Here is a 24,218-nt window from a genome sequence, read left to right as displayed (position 1 = left end):
ATGGAAGTAAGGGGAGTGGGGGAGGAATGGGATGTATTTAGGGAATCAGTGATGGATTGCGCAAAAGATGCTTGTGGCATGAGAAGAGTGGGAGGTGGGCTGTTTAGAAAGGGTAGTGAGTGGTGGGATGAAGAAGTAAGAGTATTAGTGAAAGAGAAGAGAGAGGCATTTGGACGATTTTTGCAGGGAAAAAATGCAATTGAGTGGGAGAAGTATAAAAGAAAGAGACAGGAGGTCAAGAGAAAGGTGCAAGAGGTGAAAAAAAGGGCAAATGAGAGTTGGGGTGAGAGACTATCAGTAAATTTTAGGGAGAATAAAAAGATGTTCTGGAAGGAGGTAAATAGGGTGCGTAAGACAAGGGAGCTAATGGGAACTTCAGTGAAGGGCGTAAATGGGGAGGTGATAACAAGTAGTGGTGATGTGAGAAGGAGATGGAATGAGTATATTGAAGGTTTGTTGAATGTGTCTGATGACAGAGTGGCAGATATAGGGTGTTTGGGTCGAGGTGGTGTGCAAAGTGAGAGGGTTAGGGAAAATGATTTGGTAAACAGAGAAGAGGTAGTAAAAGCTTTGCGGAAGATGAAAGCCGGCAAGGCAGCAGGTTTGGATGGTATTGCAGTGGAATTTATTAAAAAAGGGGGTGACTGTATTGTTGACTGGTTGGTAAGGTTATTTAATGTATGTATGACTCATGGTGAGGTGCCTGAGGATTGGCGGAATGCGTGCATAGTGCCATTGTTTAAAGGCAAAGGGGATAAGAGTGAGTGCTCAAATTACAGAGATATAAGTTTGTTGAGTATTCCTGGTAAATTATATGGGAGGGTATTGATTGAGAGGGTGAAGGCATGTACAGAGCATCAGATTGGGGAAGAGCAGTGTGGTTTCAGAAGTGGTAGAGGATGTGTGGATCAGGTGTTTGCTTTGAAGAATGTATGTGAGAAATACTTAGAAAAGCAAATGGATTTGTATGTAGCATTTATGGATCTGGAGAAGGCATATGATAGAGTTGATAGAGATGCTCTGTGGAAGGTATTAAGAATATATGGTGTGGGAGGCAAGTTGTTAGAAGCAGTGAAGTTTTTATCGAGGATGTAAGGCATGTGTACGTGTAGGAAGAGAGGAAAGTGATTGGTTCTCAGTGAATGTAGGTTTGCGGCAGGGGTGTGTGATGTCTCCATGGTTGTTTAATTTGTTTATGGATGGGGTTGTTAGGGAGGTAAATGCAAGAGTCTTGGAAAGAGGGGCAAGTATGAAGTCTGTTGGGGATGAGAGAGCTTGGGAAGTGAGTCAGTTGTTGTTCGCTGATGATACAGCGCTGGTGGCGGATTCATGTGAGAAACTGCAGAAGCTGGTGACGGAGTTTGGTAAAGTGTGTGGAAGAAGAAAGTTAAGAGTAAATGTGAATAAGAGCAAGGTTATTAGGTACAGTAGGGTTGAGGGTCAAGTCAATTGGGAGGTGAGTTTGAATGGAGAAAAACTGGAGGAAGTGAAGTGTTTTAGATATCTGGGAGTGGATCTGTCAGCGGATGGAACCATGGAAGCGGAAGTGGATCATAGGGTGGGGGAGGGGGCGAAAATTTTGGGAGCCTTGAAAAATGTGTGGAAGTCGAGAACATTATCCTGGAAAGCAAAAATGGGTATGTTTGAAGGAATAGTGGTTCCAACAATGTTGTATGGTTGCGAGGCGTGGGCTATGGATAGAGTTGTGCGCAGGAGGATGGATGTGCTGGAAATGAGATGTTTGAGGACAATGTGTGGTGTGAGGTGGTTTGATCGAGTAAGTAACGTAAGGGTAAGAGAGATGTGTGGAAATAAAGAGAGCGTGGTTGAGAGAGCAGAAGAGGGTGTTTTGAAATGGTTTGGGCACATGGAGAGAATGAGTGAGGAAAGATTGACCAAGAGGATATATGTGTCGGAGGTGGAGGGAACGAGGAGAAGAGGGAGACCAAATTGGAGGTGGAAAGATGGAGTGAAAAGGATTTTGTGTGATCGGGGCCTGAACATGCAGGAGGGTGAAAGGAGGGCAAGGAATAGAGTGAATTGGAGCGATGTGGTATACAGGGGTTGACGTGCTGTCAGTGGATTGAATCAAGGCATGTGAAGCGTCCGGGGTAAACCATGGAAAGCTGTGTAGGTATGTATATTTGCGTGTGTGGACGTGTGTATGTACATGTGTATGGGGGGGGTTGGGCCATTTCTTTCGTCTGTTTCCTTGCGCTACCTCGCAAACGCGGGAGACAGCGACGAGGTATAAAAAAAAAAAAAAAAATATATATATATATATATATATATATATATTTTTTTTTTTTTTTTTTTTTTTTATACTTTGTCGCTGTCTCCCGCGTTTGCGAGGTAGCGCAAGGAAACAGACGAAAGAAATGGCCCAACCCCCCCCCCCCATACACATGTACATACACACGTCCACACACGCAAATATACATACCTACACAGCTTTCCATGGTTTACCCCAGACGCTTCACATGCCTTGCTTCAATCCACTGACAGCACGTCAACCCCTGTATACCACATGACTCCAATCCACTCTATTTCTTGCCCTCCTTTCACCCTCCTGCATGTTCAGGCCCCGATCACACAAAATCTTTTTCACTCCATCTTTCCACCTCCAATTTGGTCTCCCTCTTCTCCTCGTTCCCTCCACCTCCTACACATATATCCTCTTGGTCAATCTCTCCTCACTCATTCTCTCCATGTGCCCAAACCATTTCAAAACACCCTCTTCTGCTCCCTCAACCACGCTCTTTTTATTTCCACACATCTCTCTCACCCTTACGTTACTTACTCGATCAAACCACCTCACACCACACATTGTCCTCAAACATCTCATTTCCAGCACATCCATCCTCCTGCGCACATCTCTATCCATAGCCCACGCCTCGCAACCATACAACATTGTTGGAACCACTATTCCCTCAAACATACCCATTTTTGCTTTCCGAGATAATGTTCTCGACTTCCACACATTTTTCAAGGCTCCCAAAATTTTCGCCCCCTCCCCCACCCTATGATCCACTTCCGCTTCCATGGTTCCATCCGCTGACAGATCCACTCCCAAATATCTAAAACACTTCACTTCCTCCAGTTTTTCTCCATTCAAACTCACCTCCCAATTGACTTGACCCTCACCCCTACTGTACCTAATAACCTTGCTCTTATTCACATTTACTCTCAACTTTCTTCTTCCACACACTTTACCAAACTCAGTCACCAGCTTCTGCAGTTTCTCACATGAATCAGCCACCAGCGCTGTATCATCAGCGAACAACAACTGACTCACTTCCCAAGCTCTCTCATCCCCAACAGACTTCATACTTGCCCCTCTTTCCAGGACTCTTGCATTTACCTCCCTTACAACCCCATCCATAAACAAATTAAACAACCATGGAGACATCACACACCCCTGCCGCAAACCTACATTCACTGAGAACCAATCACTTTCCTCTCTTCCTACACATACACATGCCTTACATCCTGGATGGGGTTGTTAGGGAGGTAAATGCAAGAGTTTTGGAAAGAGGGGTAAGTATGAAGTCTGTTGGGGATGAGAGAGCTTGGGAAGTGAGTCAGTTGTTGTTCGCTGATGATACAGCGCTGGTGGCTGATTCATGTGAGAAACTGCAGAAGCTGGTGACTGAGTTTGGTAAAGTGTGTGGAAGAAGAAAGTTGAGAGTGAATGTGAATAGGAGCGGGGTTATTAGGTACAGTAGGGTTGAGGGTCAAGTCAAAAAAAAAAAAAAAAAAAAAAAAAAAATATATATATATATATATATATATATATATATATATATATATATATATATTTTTTTTTTTTTGCTTTGTCGCTGTCTCCCGCGTTTGCGAGGTAGCGCAAGGAAACAGACGAAAGAAATGGCCCAACCCACCCCCATACACATGTATATACATACGTCCACACACGCAAACATACATACCTACACAGCTTTCCATGGTTTACCCCAGACGCTTCACATGCCCTGATTCAATCCACTGACAGCACGTCAACCCCGGTATACCACATTGTTCCAATTCACTCTATTCCTTGCCCTCCTTTCACCCTCCTGCATGTTCAGGCCCCGATCACACAAAATCTTTTTCACTCCATCTTTCCACCTCCAATTTGGTCTCCCACTTCTCCTCGTTCCCTCCACCTCCGACACATATATCCTCTTGGTCAATCTTTCCTCACTCATTCTCTCCATGTGCCCAAACCATTTCAAAACACTCTCTTCTGCTCTCTCAACGACGCTCTTTTTATTTCCACACATCTCTCTTACCCTTACGTTACTTACTCGATCAAACCACCTCACACCACAGATTGTCCTCAAACATCTCATTGCCAGCACATCCATCCTCCTGCGCACAACTCTATCCATAGCCCACGCCTCGCAACCATACAACATTGTTGGAACCACTATTCCTTCAAACATACCCATTTTTGCTTTCCGAGATAATGTTCTCGACTTCCACACATTCTTCAAGGCTCCCAGGATTTTCGCCCCCTCCCCCACCCTATGATCCACTTCCGCTTCCATGGTTCCATCCGCTGCCAGATCCACTCCCAGATATCTAAAACACTTTACTTCCTCCAGTTTTTCTCCATTCAAACTTACCTCCCAATTGACTTGACCCTCAACCCTACTGTACCTAATTACCTTGCTCTTATTCACATTTACTCTTAACTTTCTTCTTTCACACACTTTACCAAACTCACTCACCAGCTTCTGCAGTTTCTCACATGAATCAGCCACCAGCGCTGTATCATCTGCGAACAACAACTGACTCACTTCCCAAGCTCTCTCATCCGCAACAGACTTCTTACTTGCCCCTCTTTCCAAAACTCTTGCATTCACCTCCCTAACAACCCCATCCATAAACAAATTAAACAACCATCAAGACATCACACACCCCTGCCGCAAACCTACATTCACTGAGAACCAATCACTTTCCTCTCTTCCTACACATACACATGCCTTACATCCTCGATAAAAACTTTTCACTGCTTCTAACAACTTGCCTCCCACACCATATATTCTTAATACCTTCCACAGAGCATCTCTATCAACTCTATCATATGCCTTCTCCAGATCCATAAATGCTACATACAAATCCATTTGCTTTTCTAAGTATTTCTCACATACATTCTTCAAAGCAAACACCTGATCCACACATCCTCTACCACTTCTGAAACCACACTGCTCTTCCCCAATCTGATGCTCTGTACATGCCTTCACTCTCAATCAATACCCTCCCGTATAATTTCCCAGGAATACTCAACAAACTTATACCTCTGTAATTTGAGCACTCACTCTTATCCCCTTTGCCTTTGTACAATGGCACTATGCACGCATTCCGCCAATCCTCAGGCACCTCACCATGAGTCATAAATACATTAAATAACCTTACCTACCAGTCAACAATACAGTCACCCCCTTTTTTAATAAATTCCACTGCAATACCATCCAAACCTGCTGCCTTGCCGGCTTTCATCTTCCGCAAAGCTTTTACTACCTCTCCTCTGTTTACCAAATCATTTTCCCTAACCCTCTCACTTTGCACACCACCTCGACCAAAACACCCTATATCTGCCACTCTATCATCAAAGACATTCAACAGACCTTCAAAATACTCACTCCATCTCCTTCTCACATCACCACTACTTGTTATCACCTCCCCATTTGCGCCCTTCACTGAAGTTCCCATTTGCTCCCTTGTCTTATGCACTTTATTTACCTCCTTCCAGAACATCTTTTTATTCTCCCTAAAATTTAATGATACTCTCTCACCCCAACTCTCATTTGCCCTCTTTTTCACCTCTTGCACCTTTCTCTTGACCTCCTGTCTCTTTCTTTTATACATATCCCACTCAATTGCATTTTTTCCCTGCAAAAATCGTCCAAATGCCTCTCTCTTCTCTTTCACTAATAATCTTACTTCATCCCACCACTCACTACCCTTTCTAATCAACCCACCTCCCACTCTTCTCATGCCACAAGCATCTTTTGCGCAATCCATCACTGATTCCCTAAATACATCCCATTCCTCCCCCACTCCCCTTACTTCCATTGTTCTCATCTTTTTCCATTCTGTACTCAGTCTCTCCTGGTACTTCCTCACACAAGTCTCCTTCCCAAGCTCACTTACTCTCACCACCTTCTTCACCCCAACATTCACTCTTCTTTTCTGAAAACCCATACAAATCTTCACCTTAGCCTCCACAAGATAATGATCACACATCCCTCCAGTTGCACCTCTCAGCACATTAACATCCAAAAGTCTCTCTTTCGCGCGCCTGTCAATTAACACGTAATCCAATAATGCTCTCTGGCCATCTCTCCTACTTACATACATATACTTATGTATATCTCGCTTTTTAAACCAGGTATTCCCAATCACCAGTCCTTTTTCAGCACATAAATCTACAAGCTCTTCACCATTTCCATTTACAACACTGAACACCCCATGCATACCAATTATTCCCTCAACTGCCACATTACTCACCTTTGCATTCAAATCACCCATCACTATAACCCGGTCTCGTGCATCAAAACCACTAACACACTCATTCAGCTGCTCCCAAAACACTTGCCTCTCATGATCATTCTTCTCATGCCCATATATATATATATATATTTATTTGCTTTGTCGCTGTCTCCCGCGTTTGCGAGGTAGCGTATATATATATATATATATATATATATATATATATATATATATATATATATATATATTACAGAGGTATAAGTTTGCTGAGTATTCCTTGGAAATTATATGGTAGGGTATTGATTGAGAGGGTGAAGGCATGTACAGAGCATCAGATTGGGGAAGAGCAGTGTGGTTTCAGAAGTGGTAGAGGATGTGTGGATCAGGTGTTTCCTTTGAAGAATGTATGTGAGAAATACTTAGAAAGCAAATGGATTTGTACGTAGCATTAATGGATCTGGAGAAGGCATATGATAGAGTTGATAGAGATGCTCTGTGGAAGTTATTAAGAATATATGGTGTGGGAGGTAACTTGTTAGAAGCATTGAAATGTTTTTATCGAGGATGCAAGGCATGTGTATGTGTAGGAAGGGAGGAGAGTGATTGGTTCTCGGTGAATGTTGGTTTGCGGTAGGGGTGCGTGATGTCTCCGTGATTGTTTAATTTGTTTATGGATGTGGTTGTTAGGGAGGTGAATGCAAGAGTTTTGGAAAGAGGGGCAAGTATGCAGTCTGTTGTGGATGAGAGAGCTTGGGAAGTGAGTCAGTTGTTGTTTGCTGATGATACAACGCTGGTGGCTGATTCATGTGAGAAACTGCAGGAGCTGGTGACTGAGTTTGGTAAAGTGTGTGAAAGAAGAAACCTGAGAGTAAATGTGAATAACAGTAAGATTATTAGGTACAGTAGGGTTGAGGGACAAGTCCATTGGGAGGTAAGTTTGAATGGAGAAAAACTGAAGGAAGTGAAGAGTTTTAGATATCTGGGGTTGGATTTGGCAGCGGATGGAAACATGGAAGCGGAAGTGAATCATAGGGTGGGGGAGGGAGCGAAAATTCTGGGAGCATTGAAAAATGTGTGGAAGTTGAGAACGTTATCTTGGAAAGCAAAAATGGGTATGTTTAAAGGATTAGTAGTTCCATCACTGTTATATGGTTATGAGGCATAGGCTATAGATAGAGTTGTGCGAAGGAGGGTGGATGTGCTGGAAATGAGATGTTTGGGGAGTATATGTGGTGTGAGATGGTTTGATCAAGTAAGTAATGAAAGGGTAAGAGAGATGTGTGGTAATAAAAAGAGTGTGGTTGAGGGAGCAGAAGTGGGTGTTTTGAAATGGTTTGGTCACATGGAGAGAATGAGTGAGGAAAGATTGACAAAGAGGATATATGTGTCAGAGGTAGAGGGAATGAGGAGAAGTGGGAGACCAAATTGGAGGTGGAAAGATGGAGTGAAAAAGATTTTGAGTGATTGTGGCCTGGACATGCAGGAGGGTGAGAGGCATGCAAGGAATAGAGTGAATTGGAAAGATGTGGTATACCGGGGTCGACGTGCTGTCAATGGATTGAACTAGGGCATGTGAAGTGTCTGAGGTAAACCATGGAAAGTTCTGTGGGGCCTGGATATGGAAAGGAAGCTGTGGTTTCAGTGCATTATACATGACATCTCAAGACTGAGTGTGAACGAATGTGGCCTTTGTTGTCTTTTCCTAGCACTACCACGCGCACATGTGGGGAGGGGGTGTTGTTATTCCATGTGTGGCGGGGTGGCGATGGGAATGAATAAAGGGCAGACAGTATGATTTATATACATATTTATATATGTATATGTCTGTGTGTGTATATATATGTATACGTTGAGATGTATAGGTATGTATATGTGCATGTGTGGACATGTATGTATATACATGTGTATGTGGGTGGGTTGGGCCATTCTTTCTTCTGTTTCCTTGCGCTACCTTGCAAACGCGGGAGACAGCGACAAAGCAAAATAAATAAATAAATAGAATATATATGTACATAACTATAGGTATGTAAGTAGAAGAGGTGGCCAAAGAGCGTTATTGGATTACATGTTGATTGATAGGCACGTGAAAGGGAGACTTTTTAAATGTTAATGTGCTGAGAGGTGCAACTTGAGGGATGTCTGATCATTATCTTGTGAAGGCGAAGGTGAAGATTTGTAGAGGTTTTCAGAAAAGAAGAGAGAATGTTGGGGTGAAGAGAGTGGTGAAAGTAAGTGAGCTTGGGAAGGAGACTTGTGTGAGGAAGTACCAGGAGAGACTGAGTACAAAATGGAAAAAGGTTAGAAGAAAGGACGTAAGGGGAGTGGTTGAGAAATGGGATGGATTTAGGGAAGCAGTCATGGCTTGCGCAAAAGATGCTTGTGGCATGAAAAACGTGGGAGGTGGGCAGATTAGAAAGGGTAGTGAGTGGTGGGATGAAGAAGTAAGATTATTAGTGAAAGAGAAGAGAGGCATTTGGATGATTTTTGCAGGGAAATAATACAAATGAGTGGGAGATGTATAAAAGAAAGAGACAGGAGGTCAAGAGAAAGGTGCAAGAGGTGAAAAAGAGGGCAAATGAGAGCTGGGGTGAGACAGTATCTTTGAATTTTAGGGAGAATAAAAAGATATTATGGAAGGAAGTAAATAAAGTGCGTAAGACAAGGGAACAAATGGGAACATCAGTGACGGGGGCTAATGGGGAGGTGATAACAAGTAGTCGTGATGTGAGGAGATGGAGTGAGTATTTTGAAGGTTTGTTACATGTGTTTGATGATAGAGTGGCAGATATAGGGTGTTTTGGTCAAGGTGGTGTGTGAAGTGAGAGGGTCAGGGAGAATGATTTGGTAAACAGCGAAGAGGTAGTAAGCTTTGCGGAAGATGAAAGCCGGCAAGGCGGCAGGTTTGGATGGTATTGCGTAGAATTTATTAAAAAAGGGGGTGACTGTGTTGTTGACTGGTTGGTGAGGATATTCAATGTATGTATGGCTCATGGTGAAGTGCTTGAGGATTGGCAGAATGCATGCATAGTGCCATTGTACAAAGGCTAAGGGGATAAAGGATAGAGGTATAAGTTTGTTGAGTATTCCGTTTCCTTGCGCTACCTTGCTAATGGGAGACAGCGACAAAGTGTAATAAATAAATAAATATATAAATATTTTTTTTATACTAGCCATTTTCTGCATTAGGAAGGTAGCATTAAGACCAGACTACTGAGCCTAAGAGGGAAAATCCTCACTTGGGTCCCTTCTCTGTTTCTTCTTTAGGAAAAGTAAAAAAAAAAAAGATTGGAAGTGAGGATTTCCAGCCCCCCCCCCTTTCCCTCCCCTTTTATTTGTCTTTTACGACATGCAGGGAAAGAATACTTTCCACTTGTTCCCCATGTGTCATGAAAGGCAACTAAAGGGGGCCAGAACCAGGGGCTGGAAACCCTCCCCTTCTTGTATTTCAATTTCTAACAAGGGAAACAGGAGTGCTTATCCTCCTTTAAGGCTTAGATTGGGGTGTCTGAATGTGTGTGGATGTAATCAAGATGAGAAGAAAGGAGAGATAGGTAATATGTTTGAGGTAAGAAACCTAGATCTCCTGGCTCTGTGTGAAATGAAGCTCAGGGTAAAGGGGAAGAATGATTCGGAAAGTCTTGGGAGTAAAGTCGGTTTGGTGAGAGGACAAGAGCTAAGGAAGGTGTAACACTACTACTGAAGCAGGATTTTGGTTGTGTGTGATAAGAGTGTAAGAAAATAAATTCAAGATTGCTGTGGGTAAAACTGAAAGTGGATGGAGAAAGATGGATGATTATTGGTACTTATGCAACTGGTCATGAAAAGAAAGATCATGAAAGGAAAGTGTTCTGGGAGCAGCTGAGTGAGTGCATCAGCAGCTTTGGTGCACAAGACCAGATATTAGTGATGGGTGATTTAAATGCAAAGGTGAGTAATGTGGCAGTGGAGGGTATAATTGGTGTACATGGGGTATTCAATGATGTGAATGGAAATGGTGAAGAGCTTGTGGATTTATGTGCTGAAAAAAGACTGGTGATGGGAATATGTTGTTTAAAAAGAGATGTACCTAAATATATGCATGTGAGTAGGAGAGATGGTCAAAGGGCTATACTGGATTAAGTGTTAATTGATAGGTGTGTGAAAGAGACTTTTGGATGTCAGTGTGCTTGCTGAGAGGGGCAGCTGCAGGGATGTCTAATCACTATCTTGTGGAGGTGAAGGTGAAGATTTGTAGAGGATTTCAAAAAGAAAGGGAGATTGTTGGGGGGAAGAGAGTGGTGAGAGTAAGTGAGCTTGGAAAGGACACTTGTTTGAGGAAGTACTAGGAGAGATTGAGTGTGGAATTGCAAAAGGTGAGAGCAAATGAAGTGAGGAGAGTAGGTGAGGAATGGGATGTATTTAGGGAAGCCATGATGGCATGTGCAAAAGATGCATGCGACATGAGAAAGGTGGGAGGTGGGTAGATTAGAAAGGGCATTGAGTGGTGGGAGGAAGAAGTAAAGTTGTTAGTGAAAGAGAAACGCAAGGTGTTTGGATGATACTTACAAGAAAGGAGTACAAATGATTGGGAGATGTATTAAAGAAAGTGGCAGGAGGTCGAGAAAGGTGCAAGGGTTGAAAAAGAGGGCAAATGAATGGCAAATGAGAGTTGGAGTGAGAGAGTATCATTAAACTTTAGGGAGAATAAAAAGATGTTTTGGAAGGATGTAAATAATGTGTGAAGACAGAATAAAATGGAACAACAATGAAGAGGTCAAGGGGGGAAGTAATAACTGGTAGTGAAGAAACAAGTATTTTTCAAAGATCATTGAATGTGTTAGATGATAGAGTGGCAGGTGTAGGGTTTATTGTTCAAGGTGGTGTGCAAAGTGAGTAAGTCAGGGAGAGTGGTTTGGTGAAGAGAGAAGAGGTGGTGAAGGCCTTGTAGAAGATGAAATTCAGCAAGGTGACAGGAGTGGATGTTATTGCTGTTGGTTGGTTGGTAAGGATTTTCATTGTATGGATCATGTTGAAGTGCCTGATGATTGGAGGAATATATGTATAGTGCCATTGTGCAAAGGTAAAGGAGATAAAGGTGAGTATTCTACAGAGGCATGAGTTTGTTGAGTATACCTAGAAAATTGTATGCGATTGTATTGATTGACATGGTGAATGCATGTAAAGAGCATCAGATTGGGGAGGAGCAGTGTGGTTTCAGAAGTGGTGGAGGATGTGTGGATTAGGTGTTTACTTTAATGAATGTATGTTAGAAATACTTAGAAAAATGGGTGGATTTGTATGTGGCATTTATGGATCTGGAGAAGGCATATGACAGGATTGATAAAGATGCTTTGTGGAAGGTCCTAAGATTATATGGTGTGGGAAGTGAGCTGCTTGAAGCAGAGAAGTTTTTATCAAGGGTGTAAGGCATGTGTATGAGTAGGAAGAGAGAAGAGTGATTGGTTCTCAGTGAGAGATGGTCACAGCAATGGTGTGTGATGTCACCTTAACTGTTCAATTTGTTTATGGAGGTAAATGTAAGTTTTGGAGAAAGAGGCGAGTATGCAGATGTTGGGGATGAGAGGGCCTGGGAAGTGAGTCAGTTGTTGTTTGCCAGCAATAAAGCTTTGGTGGCTGATTCAAGTGAGAAACTGCAGAAGTTGGTTACTGAGTATGGAAAAGTGTGTGAAAGGAGAAAGTTGAGAATAAATGTGAATAAGTGCAAGATTATTTGGTTCAGCAGGGTTGAGGGACAAGTTAGTTGGGATGTAAGTTTAAGTGGAGAAAAATTGGAGGAAGTAAAGTGTTTTAGATATCTAGGAGATGGGGGAGGGGGTGAAGTTCTGGGATTGATAAAGAATAAGTTAAAAAAGAGATCATTATCTTGGAGAGCAAAAATGGGTATGTTTGAAGAATGGTAGTTCCAACAATATATGGTTGCGAGGAGGGTGGATGTGTTGGAAATTAAATGTTTGAGGACAATATGTGGTGCGAGGTGGTTTGATTGAATAAGTAATGAAAGGATAAGAGAGGTGTGTGGAAATAAACAGTGTGGTTGAGAGCAGAAGAAGGTGTGTTGAAATGGTTTGGACATATGGAGAGAATGAGTGAGGAAAGATTGACAAAGAAGATATATGTGTTAGAGGTGGAGAGATCAAGAAGCAGGAGACCAAAGTGTAGGAGGAAGGAAGGAGTGAATAAGATTTTGAGTGGTTGTTGCTTGAACATGCAGGAGGGTGAAAGGTGTGCACAGAATAGAGTGAATTGAAAAAATGTGGTATACTGGGGTCGATGTGCTGTCAATGGACTGAACCAGGGCATGTGAAATGTCCAGGGTTAAGCATGGAATGGTCTTTGGGGCCTTGATGTGAGTAGGGAGCTGTGGTTTTGGTGCATTACACATGATACCTAGAGAATGAGTGTGAGCAGATGTGGCCTTTCTTTGTCTGTTTCCAGGTGCTACCTCACTGACGCAGGGGTGGCAATGCTGTTTCCTGTCGGGCAGGGTGGTGCTGGAATGGATGAGGGTAAGTGTATATATGTATGTGTATGTATGTTTATGTTGATATGTGTATGTATGTACATAGGTATATGTATGTGCATATATGTATATGTGTTTGTGTATATGAATGGATGGGTCTTTCTTCACCTGTTTCCTGGCACTACCTCACTAATGCAGGAAACGGTGATCAAGCATTATAATAAAAAATTTATAATAATAATAATATATTTTTATTTTTTTTTTTATTATACTTTGTCGCTGTCTCCCGCGTTTGCGAGGTAGCGCAAGGAAACAGACGAAAGAAATGGCCCAACCCCCCCCATACACATGTATATACATACGTCCACACACGCAAATATACATACCTACACAGCTTTCCATGGTTTACCCCAGACGCTTCACATGCCTTGCTTCAATCCACTGACAGCACGTCAACCCCGGTATACCACATCGCTCCAATTCATTCTATTCCTTGCCCTCCTTTCACCCTCCTGCATGTTCAGGCCCTGATCACACAAAATCTTTTTCACTCCATCTTTCCACCTCCAATTTGGTCTCCCTCTTCTCCTTGTTCCCTCCACCTCCGACACATATATCCTCTTGGTCAATCTTTCCTCACTCATCCTCTCCATGTGCCCAAACCACTTCAAAACACCCTCTTCTGCTCTCTCAACCACGCTCTTTTTATTTCCACACATCTCTCTTACCCTTACGTTACTCACTCGGTCAAACCACCTCACACCACACATTGTCCTCAAACATCTCATTTCCAGCACATCCATCCTCCTGCGCACAACTCTATCCATAGCCCACGCCTCGCAACCATACAACATTGTTGGAACCACTATTCCTTCAAACATACCCATTTTTGCTTTCCGAGATAATGTTCTCGACTTCCACACATTCTTCAAGGCCCCCAGGATTTTCGCCCCCTCCCCCACCCTATGATCCACTTCCGCTTCCATGGTTCCATCCGCTGCCAGATCCACTCCCAGATATCTAAAACACTTCACTTCCTCCAGTTTTTCTCCATTCAAACTCACCTCCCAATTGACTTGACCCTCAACCCTACTGTACCTAATAACCTTGCTCTTATTCACATTTACTCTTAACTTTCTTCTTCCACACACTTTTCCAAACTCAGTCACCAGCTTCTGCAGTTTCTCACATGAATCAGCCACCAGCGCTGTATCATCAGCGAACAACAACTGACTCACTTCCCAAGCTCTCTCATCCCCAACAGACTTCATACTTGCCCCTCTTTCCAAAACTCTTGCATTTACCTCCCTAACAACCCCATCCATAAACAAATTAAACAACCATGGAGACATCACACACCCCTGCCGCAAACCTACATTCACTGAGAACCAATCACTTTCCTCTCTTCCTACACGTACACATGCCTTACATCCTCGATAAAAACTTTTCACTGCTTCTAACAACTTTCCTCCCACACCATATATTCTTAATACCTTCCACAGAGCATCTCTATCAACTCTATCATATGCCTTCTCCAGATCCATAAATGCTACATACAAATCCATTTGCTTTTCTAAGTATTTCTCACATACATTCTTCAAAGCAAACACCTGATCCACACATCCTCTACCACTTCTGAAACCACACTGCTCTTCCCCAATCTGATGCTCTGTACATGCCTTCACCCTCTCAATCAATACCCTCCCATATAATTTACCAGGAATACTCAACAAACTTATACCTCTGTAATTTGAGCACTCACTCTTATCCCCTTTGCCTTTGTACAATGGCACTATGCACGCATTCCGCCAATCCTCAGGCACCTCACCATGAGTCATACATACATTAAATAACCTTACCAACCAGTCATAATAATAATATTTATTTATTCATTATACTTTGTCGCTGTCTCCCGCATTAGCAAGGTAGTGCAAGAAAAGAAACGATAGAATGGTCCAACCCACCCACATACACATGTATATACGTACACGTCCACACATGCATATATACATACCTATACATTTCAATGTATACATATATATACATACACAGACATATACATTTATACACACGTATGTACATAATTCATACTTGCTGCCTTTATTCATTCCCGTTGCCACCCCGCCACACATGAAATGACAAACACGTCCACACATGCATATATACATACCTATACATTTCAATGTATACATATATATACATACACAGACATATACATTTATACACACGTATGTACATAATTCATACTTGCTGCCTTTATTCATTCCCGTTGCCACCCCTGCCACACATGAAATGACAAACCTCTCCCCCTGCACACGCGTGAGGTAGCACTAGGAAAAGACAACAAAGGCCACATTCGCTCCACTCAGTCTCTAGCTGTCATGTATAATGCACCAAAACCACAGCTCCCTTTCCACATCCAGGCCCCACAAAACTTTCCATGGTTTACCCCAGACGCTTCACATGCCCTGGTTCAATCCATTGACAGCACGTCGACCCAGTATACCACATCATTCTGATTCACTCTATCCTTTGCATGCCTTTCATCCTCCTGCATGTTCAGGCCCCGATCGCTCAAAATTTTTTCACTCCATCCTTCCACCTCCAGTCTGGTCTCCCACTTCTCATTCCCTCCACCTCTGACACATGTATCCTCTTTATCAATCTTTCCTCACTCATTCTCTCCATGTGACCAAATCATTTCAATACACCCTCATCTGCTCTCTCAACCTCACTCTTTTTATTACCACACATCTCTTTTACCCTTTCATTACTTACTCAATCACACCACCTCACACCACATATTGTCCTTAAACATCTCATATCCAACACATCCACCCTCTTCCACACAACCTTATCTATAGCCCACACCTTGCAACCACATAACTTGTTGGAACCACTGTTCCTTCAAACATACCCATTTTTGCTCTCTGAGATAACACTCTCGCCTTCCACATATTTTTCAATGCTCCCAGAACTTTTGCCCCCTCCCCCACCCTGTGACTCACTTCCTCTTCCATGGTTCCATCTGCTACCAAATCCACTCCCAGATATCTATAACACTTGACTTCCTCCAGTTTTTCTCTATTTAAACTTACTTCCCAATTGACTTGTCCCTCAACCCTACTGTCCCTGATAACCTTGCTCTTATTCACATTACTCTCAGCTTTCTTCCTTCACACGCTTTACCAAACTCAGTCACCAGCTTCTGTAGTTTCTCACCCGAATCACCACCAGTGCTGTATCATCAGCGAACAACAACTGACTCACTTCCCAAACCCTGTCATCCACAACAGACTGCATACTTGCCCCTCTCTCCAAAACTCTTGCATTCACCTCCCTAACAACCCCATTCATAAACAAATTAAACAACCATGGAGACGTCATGCACCCTTGCCGCAAACCGACATTCACTGAGAGCCAGTCACTTTCCTCTCTTCCTACTCGTTCACATGCCTTACATCCTCGATAAAAACTTTTCACTGCTTCCAGCAACTTGCCTCCCACACCAGTATCATATGCATTCTCCAGATCCATAAGTGCTACATACAAATCCATTTGTTTTTCTAAGTATTTCTCACATACATTCTTCAAAGCAAACACCTGATCCACACTTCCTCTCCCACTTCTGAAACCACACTGCTCTACCCCAGTCAGATATTCTGTACATGCCTTCACCCTCTCAATCAATACCCTCCCATATAATTTCCCAGGAATACTCAACAAACTTATACCTATGTAATTTGAACACTCACCTTTATCCCCTTTGCCTTTGTACAATGGCACTATGCATGCATGCATGCATTCCGCCAATCCTCAGGCACTTCACCATGAGCCATACATACAATGAATATCCTCAACCAGTCAACAACACAGTCACCCCTTTTTGATAAATTTCACTGCAATACCTGCTTTCACCTTCTGCACAGCTTTCACTACCTCTTCTCTGTTTACCAAATCATTCTCCCTGACTTTCTCACTTCACACACCACCTTGACCAAAACACCCTATATCTGCCACTCTATCATCTAACACATTCAACAAACCTTCAATATACTCACTCTATCTCCTTCTCCCATCACCACTACTTGTCATTACCTCCCCATTAGCCCCCTTCCCCGATGTTCCCATTTGTTCTCTTGTCTTACGCACTTTATTTACCTCCTTCCAAAACATCTTTTTATTCTCCCCAATATTTAATGATACTCTCTCATCCCAACTCTCATTTGCTCTCTTTTCACCTCTTGCACCTTTCTCTTGACCTCTTGCCTCTTTCTTTTATACATCTCCCACTCATTTGCACTATTTCCCAGCAAAAATCATCGAAATGCCTCTCTCTTCTCTTTCACTAATAATCTTACTTCTTCATCCCACCACTCACTACCCTTTCTAATCTGCACACCTCCCATGCTTCTCATGCCGCAAGGGTCTTTTGCACAAGCCATTACTGCTTCCCTAAATGCATCCCATTCCTCAACCACTCCCCTTACGTCCTTTGCTCTCACCTTTTTCCATTCTGCACTCAGTCCCTCCTGGTTCTTCCTCACACAAGTCTCCTTTCCAAGCTCACTTACTTTCACCACTCTCTTCACCCCAACATCCTCTCTTTTCTGAAAACCTCTACAAATCTTCACTTTTGCCTCAGCACATCCAAAAGTCTCTCTTTCACACGCCTATCAATTAACATGTAATCCAATAATGCTCTCTGGCCATCTCTCCTACTTACATGCGTATACTATGTATACTACGAGGAATATGAAACATGATATGTTCCCAAGTGTACTTTTGTATAATGATCACATCATAAGGGGATATACAAGTATGAGATAGAAGACTTAGACCAGTCAGTTTATATACAAAAGAAGAGGTAGAGCAAAGAAGCTTTTGGTAAACAAGTATTTCAGTTGATGATATTTGGGTTGGTGGTGTTCAGGTCTGGTACCATGCTTGTCATAAAATTTCATTATGTGGACAGGACAGGGAACTGTTTATAAATTTTGCCTACGACAGAGCTATCCAGTTTATATGGATCTTCACTAATATTCATGTTAGTTTTTTGTGTATATAAAATAAAAGTAGATTCAATATTTCTCTTGGTCAAATTTGAAATAATTTTACAGTTAAACCCAAACCTCCCTTTGATACTAAGAATCTTTTAGTTCTCCCATTTAGTGATAATTTAATTTTACTCCCCAGGTTGCTTAAATCCTTCAGTGTAAATGTAGCATGCAGCAATAATAATACTAAAAAGAATTTCTCAGTTGAAAACTCTACAGAAAATTCTACAGGCTATGTTTAAAGAATACCTTGTGAAAGCTATAAAATGCTTTAGATTGGGCAGGCTGGTGAGGATATCTGTGTTAGACTTAAGCAACATAAATATAAGAACAGGAGAAGAATTGTATTAGAAATTATTACCATTGCATTGACTGGAGTAATGCTAATTCAGTTATTAACTGTAAATCCTTGATCAAGAGAAATATCATTTAATCTTCTCTTTTTAAATGCATGCCTCAAGGACCTTGAGTCCCCAAACTTTGATGTTATGTGGCTCATGGTCTGTCACCTTCAACCACAATTTTCCTGTTTCTCCTATTGCTCTCCTAATTCTACAAATTTTATATCCTTCTTTGACTGTCTGAGGTCCTGCCATGAGACTAAGACATCCTCTCACCCACAAGTCTAGATCCTCTACCTCATGGATTTCAAAGTTCTCCATAGGGAATGGTTGAATTTCACCTATACAGATGGTGGAGGGATCAAAGCCCTCATGGTCTCACCATTCTTAATGATTTGGAGCAAATTATCTCCCACCCTACCCCCTGACTGCTGTGACCACTTTCATAATATTCTGGATTTGTTTTTCATCTCTAGTCCATCCCATTATAAATACACAATATCACTCCCAGTTGGTTCATAACACTCATAGTACCTCCCCCTCCAGCAGCCTGTTCTGAGTGTAAATACTGGCACCTCAACAAAGCTAACTAGAATAATTTATGTAACTTCTTTTCTGACTTTCCCTGGGTAAATTACTGTCTCTTATGTGGTGATGCTTCTAGCTCCACCAAAAGCATAGCAGAGGTTATTCTTGGGAATGGAAGCATTCATCCCCTCTTCCTCCAAGACAACCTCTTCATCCAATCCATGGTTCAACTGTTCCTATTCTGAGGCCATTCTAAGGCATCATGAATATCGGGCTTGAAAATTCTCCTTCCTCTGGCTCCCATTCAGCTTTTATCACTGCCCGTAATCAATGCAAGCATGTTATCCGTGAGGTGAAGCATTCCTTTATTCAGAGGAAGGGTGATAACCTCTCCTTGTCTTCCAGTGATAGGTCTTTCTAGTCACCTTGGATGACTTTAACATTCCTTCACTCCCTGATGCTCCTCTTACTAATCCTATACCTCTTTCCATAATCTCTTTTAGGACTGGCTGAAAAGCGCTTCTTTCTCTAGACTTAAGCAAGGCTTTTGGTCCTGATGGCATAAATCCCCATGTACAGAAAAAGTGTGCCTCTAAATGCATCTGTTCCATTTCTGCTTAAAAATCAAAACTTTTCTTTCTCCATGGAAACATGCATTGAGACATCCCATGCCCAAGAAGGGTGACCATTCTGAACCCTCTAACTATTGTCCTATTGCTTTGACATCTACCATTTCCAAAGTGTTTGAATACCTCCTTGACTCCCATATCCTTAAACACCTCAAAAATCACAGTCTTCTCTCATCACCAGTATGGCTTCCATAAGGAGAGATCAACTGAAAGATTTAGGGGAGTCATGTGTAGTTGCCCTCGGCATATCTAAGGCTTTTGACAGGGTGTGGCATCAGGGTCTTATCTCTAAGCTCCCTGCTCTGGGCTTCTCTCCCTCATTTTGCCTCTTCATGCATATTATATATAAAATCACAATGTTCTCAAAAGTTTTGATGTCATTACAGAGAAAAACCAGCGGTAAAATTGTGTGGTGTTCCTGGTTGCTCCAATCAAAAGAAATATTCGTGCTCCAAAACTGGTGTGCCACTCTGCAGTCTTGAGTGTTATAAAGTCAACATGTCTCTCCATAAACCTTTTATTGTATCATGAAACATATATATATATATAAAAAATAAATTACTATATTGAGGCTTAATCTTATGATTACAATGGGTACATTAATCAATAAGGACACTTTAAACCTTACATCAAGATCATGTATTGAGGTTTCAAATTTTACTTTCTGCTGAGGTGTGGTCTGTATGGTAAATAATACCATACAACAGGAATATCAGGTTACAATCAACAATCTTCTTAGCAGTGAAATAATTTTTATACAGACAAAAATCAAGACGACGACTATGTACAGCTGTATTACATTTTACTGATGTGCTGAAGTAATATACAGTAATATAAACTAGTGTTATAAGAAATAGAATTAGTTGTAAACTTGTCAGTCTAATTTGTATTAAAGAAACACTTTGCTAGTAATAGTGTGACTCAAACCAAAAAAATCCACACCCAACCATTCTGTAAAAGTATCAATAGAATAGAAAAAAAAAGCTATCAACACTAAACCTGACATATTCTCTTTTGTTGTAGATGATGCTCAACATTACATAAAAATACTTTAAAAAGCAGCAAGCCAACATCAATATTTGGTCACCAAAAAAACCGTCAACTTCGGTCACCAAAAAACTTCAAACTCTACAACCAAGTCCCACAAGAAATTATTTATCCAACTTCCTGCATTTTCTTCCAATGCAACCTTTCTACAACCCCCTACAAAGCAACATGAAAGACTTCTCATATGTAAATAACCATCAATTACACAACTGTGCCCTTACACTATACAAGCAAAAATAACAAACATGCAGAACTACATCACAACACTAACAATGACTCTGAAAAAATCTCATTCCCAACTAAAATCCACCGAATCTTCACCACTGACAAACATGAATGCAACCTTCGTCAACCAATAACCCTGAATGATCACCACTCTTATACAACAAAACTCTACGTATACATCACAAATGACCCACTCCCTACAACACACACAAAGGCCAAAACTAAAACTGAATTCCTTCAAAACATAAACAGGTTGATCATCTCTAATCTTAACTGCTCCAGAATCTAAGACTTTTTGAGCAGCAACATATTACAAATGGAAAATTCCTCTGGCTCATACTGGGCTCTGACACTCAGTGCCAGTTTGTTACAAAAGGCCTGGAAGATACCCCTATGGATAATAGTGAAACGGTTCTGAATTAAGGTGATCGTGATAAGAGAGATGATAGGGATTATTTTGTTAACACTGCTGAAAAAGTAACTACAGACGACATGGTGAAAATGTGTGATGGACTTGCTGAAGGACTAGAGCAGCATGCATTCATAACAGAACAAGAAATCATGTCAGTTTATAAAATCAGAGAGAGACTCCTAAGACAAAAACCATTGTTAATGAGGCAGATGACTCTGGAGGAAACATTTAAAAAAGCCATCCAGCAGAATACCTCAACCCTAGAGGACCCACTTCCAGATCCCTTAACTTCTGATGCCCCTTCTCGCGATGATGTCAACAGTGATGTACCCTTTCCCTTAAGTTTCTCAGGCCATATGTAGTTCTAGTGTTTGTTGCTGCATTTATCTTCTTTAGTAAGCAGAGATCAATTTTTATTTTTTTATTTTCATGTGAAATCTGAATTTCATCACCTACAATGCCATGTCTGAGCATAACATGACCAGCAACATTATTGAATTGAAATTTTTCTCAGTAAGTTTTCATTACATTTATTTACCTGTAATCAAATTAAATGCCTATTTGTCTTTCTATCAAATAAAACCTAAAAAAAATAAAATACAGTGTACCTTTTAATCAGAACACATCGTCATAGGTGGAAACTGAAAACCTGCAGTTGTTTGTTGTTATTGTTTAACAGATGATACTGTTATTCTGTTGATGCTACTGTGCTGCTTAGTTACCCTAAACCCATTATTTTTTCATTGTATTGCTTCTCAGTAGCATATAAATTCAGAGTCAGGCATGAAAGTGATGCCAAACAACCACAAGATCGTCCACATGGGTGGCTGAAGTCGTGACACCTTAGCTTTTTGATGGTTCAGTGTTACACAAACTTTGTTTTAGCACAAAATTATTAAAAAATTGTATAAATTACCTTTAGGCTATGTATATAAGGTGTATATGAAACATAAATGGATTTTGTGTTTAGACTTGGGGTCCCATTCCCAAGATATCTCATTATGTATATGCAAATATTCAAAATTCCAAAAAAATTCAAAATCTGATAAACTTCTGGTTCCAAGCATTTCAGATAAGATATACTCAACCTGTATTACCATCAGCTTTAGACAAGTATACATCAGTATCTTCTACAAATGAATCATATGCTTCACTCTGGTCATACAAAACTACTTACCATGTAAAACAGCTTAAAAATGAATCACTCTGCTTAGCAACCACCAACACCTAACTACTATCTAATTAAACAAAAAGACTCCTAATACAATCCCACCTCAACACTCTTGGTACACAATTCTTTGCAAAGCACATGACCCCTCCCATCCAAACCAATTTACAGACTACCATCAAAATCCAAAGCTGAAATATAAAGATCACCAATGCCTCAAGCTTTAGCAACCTATACTCAATGATGCCCACACTCTTATCGAATACAACACTGACAAAACAGAATTGACCAGCATTTAATAACTGGATCCATAACTAAAGTCTTAACGCCAATAGATAAAAAAACTTTTATGATGACACTCCTCTGACATTTATGAGTTACACTACCTTGTCTACACAGAGGAGACACCAATCATCTTGAACATTACAAATATTGATTTCACATGTACTAAGATATGTTAAAGATGAAGACAATGAACAACTACTCCTCAACTGCCCTGCTGTTGTCCACATTTGAGAGGATATTGCTTGAAACAGGCAAAGAATGATCTCTTTCACTCACAAGCTTTCATTTATAATGCACCATATCCACAAACCTTTCCATGCTTTTCCCCTGACCACTTTATATGCCCTAGTTCAGTCCATTAACAGCTTGTCACCCACGGTATACCACATAGCTTCAAGTCATACTGTCCCTTGCATGCTTTACTGCTTCCTGCATGTTCATGCCATGAGCAATCACAGCCTTTTCTCTTCATCATTCCATGTCCAATTTAGCCTTCCCTCTTCTCATTGTCCTCTCCACCTTTGACAAAAATATGCTCTCAATCAGCCTAGCCTCATCCATCCACTACTTATACCCAAACAATTTCAGCATACCCTCTTAACTCTCTCAGCAATAGCCTTCTTACTACCACATCTCTTTCATAACCTATCAATTCAGTGGTGGTGGCACGGGGTGTGTGTGTGTGTGTGTGTGTGTGTGTGTGTGTGTGTGTGTGTGTGTGTGTGAAGAAGCTCCCCACTTTGAAAAGCAGGGGGCTCAGCCCTCATTCTGTTTAGACTTACTTGTATAGGACTGTAGTATGGTGTGAAAGCTTTTGCTCCACTGAGCCCCCCACTTTTCAGAAGCTGCTGCAGCCCCTGCAATTCTTATGTGATCAACCATCCTCACATCACATATGACCTCAAGAATTTCATTGCCGCTGTATCCACTATTTTATCATGGGCCCACACCTTGCATCCTAACAAAAACTCTGGGACTAAGATGCCATTAACCATACCAATCTTTGCCCTTAAAGAAAGTGCCCCGTCTTTCAACACACTCTTCAATGAGCCCAGGACCATAGCCCTCTCATCCACTCTGTTGCTCATTTCAGCTCCCATGGTTACATACACTGCCATATACACTTTCAGGTGCCTACAACACTCCACTTCCTCCAGTTTCTCTCCATTCAAACTCACACTCCAATCAATCTGTCATTCTCCCCTGCTAAACTTAATAACCTTGCTTTTATATACATTAACTGTCACACACTCTCCCAAACTCAGCTGCCAGCTTCTACAGCTCCTCCATCGAGTCTGAAACCATAGCTGTAATCAGCAAGCCACTTCTGACTCATCTTCTAAGCATCCCTATCCCAAACATACAACAGACCTACCCCATTTTCCACAATCCTCACTTACCTACCACACCATCCCATCCATAAACTGATTAAACAGCCAGGATGACAACATACACACGTCACTGCAGACCCAACTTCACCTAGAACCACTAATCCTCCTCTTTTGTACTTGCATACATGCCTTACTTTCTTGACAAATTCCTCACTCATTGCAGCTTTCCTCCTACATCAT

The 24,218-nt window shown here is 41.5% G+C and overlaps 1 protein-coding gene across 3 annotated transcripts in view; it reads left to right on the top strand.

Moving 5' to 3' along the window:
• LOC139765464 (INO80 complex subunit B) overlaps positions 1–21,792 on the top strand; it is a 64,384-nt gene extending 42,592 nt beyond the window's left edge. For 2 of the 3 annotated variants that reach the window (XM_071692841.1, XM_071692840.1), the window contains exon 7: positions 19,897–21,792. In XM_071692841.1, the coding sequence (XP_071548942.1) occupies positions 19,897–20,041 (145 nt within the window). In that variant the 3' untranslated portion in view covers positions 20,042–21,792. Of the gene's footprint in view, positions 1–12,930; positions 13,002–19,896 lie in introns of all 3 variants that reach the window. The other variant, XM_071692842.1, reaches the window with a different exon arrangement.
• Positions 21,793–24,218: the final 2,426 nt, after the last annotated feature.

This window comes from Panulirus ornatus, chromosome 55 (genome assembly GCF_036320965.1).
Source record: "Panulirus ornatus isolate Po-2019 chromosome 55, ASM3632096v1, whole genome shotgun sequence".
Classification (NCBI taxonomy): domain Eukaryota; kingdom Metazoa; phylum Arthropoda; class Malacostraca; order Decapoda; family Palinuridae; genus Panulirus; species Panulirus ornatus.
Note: the sequence above shows the minus strand (reverse complement) of the source record. Positions and strands in the feature narration are given on the sequence as shown.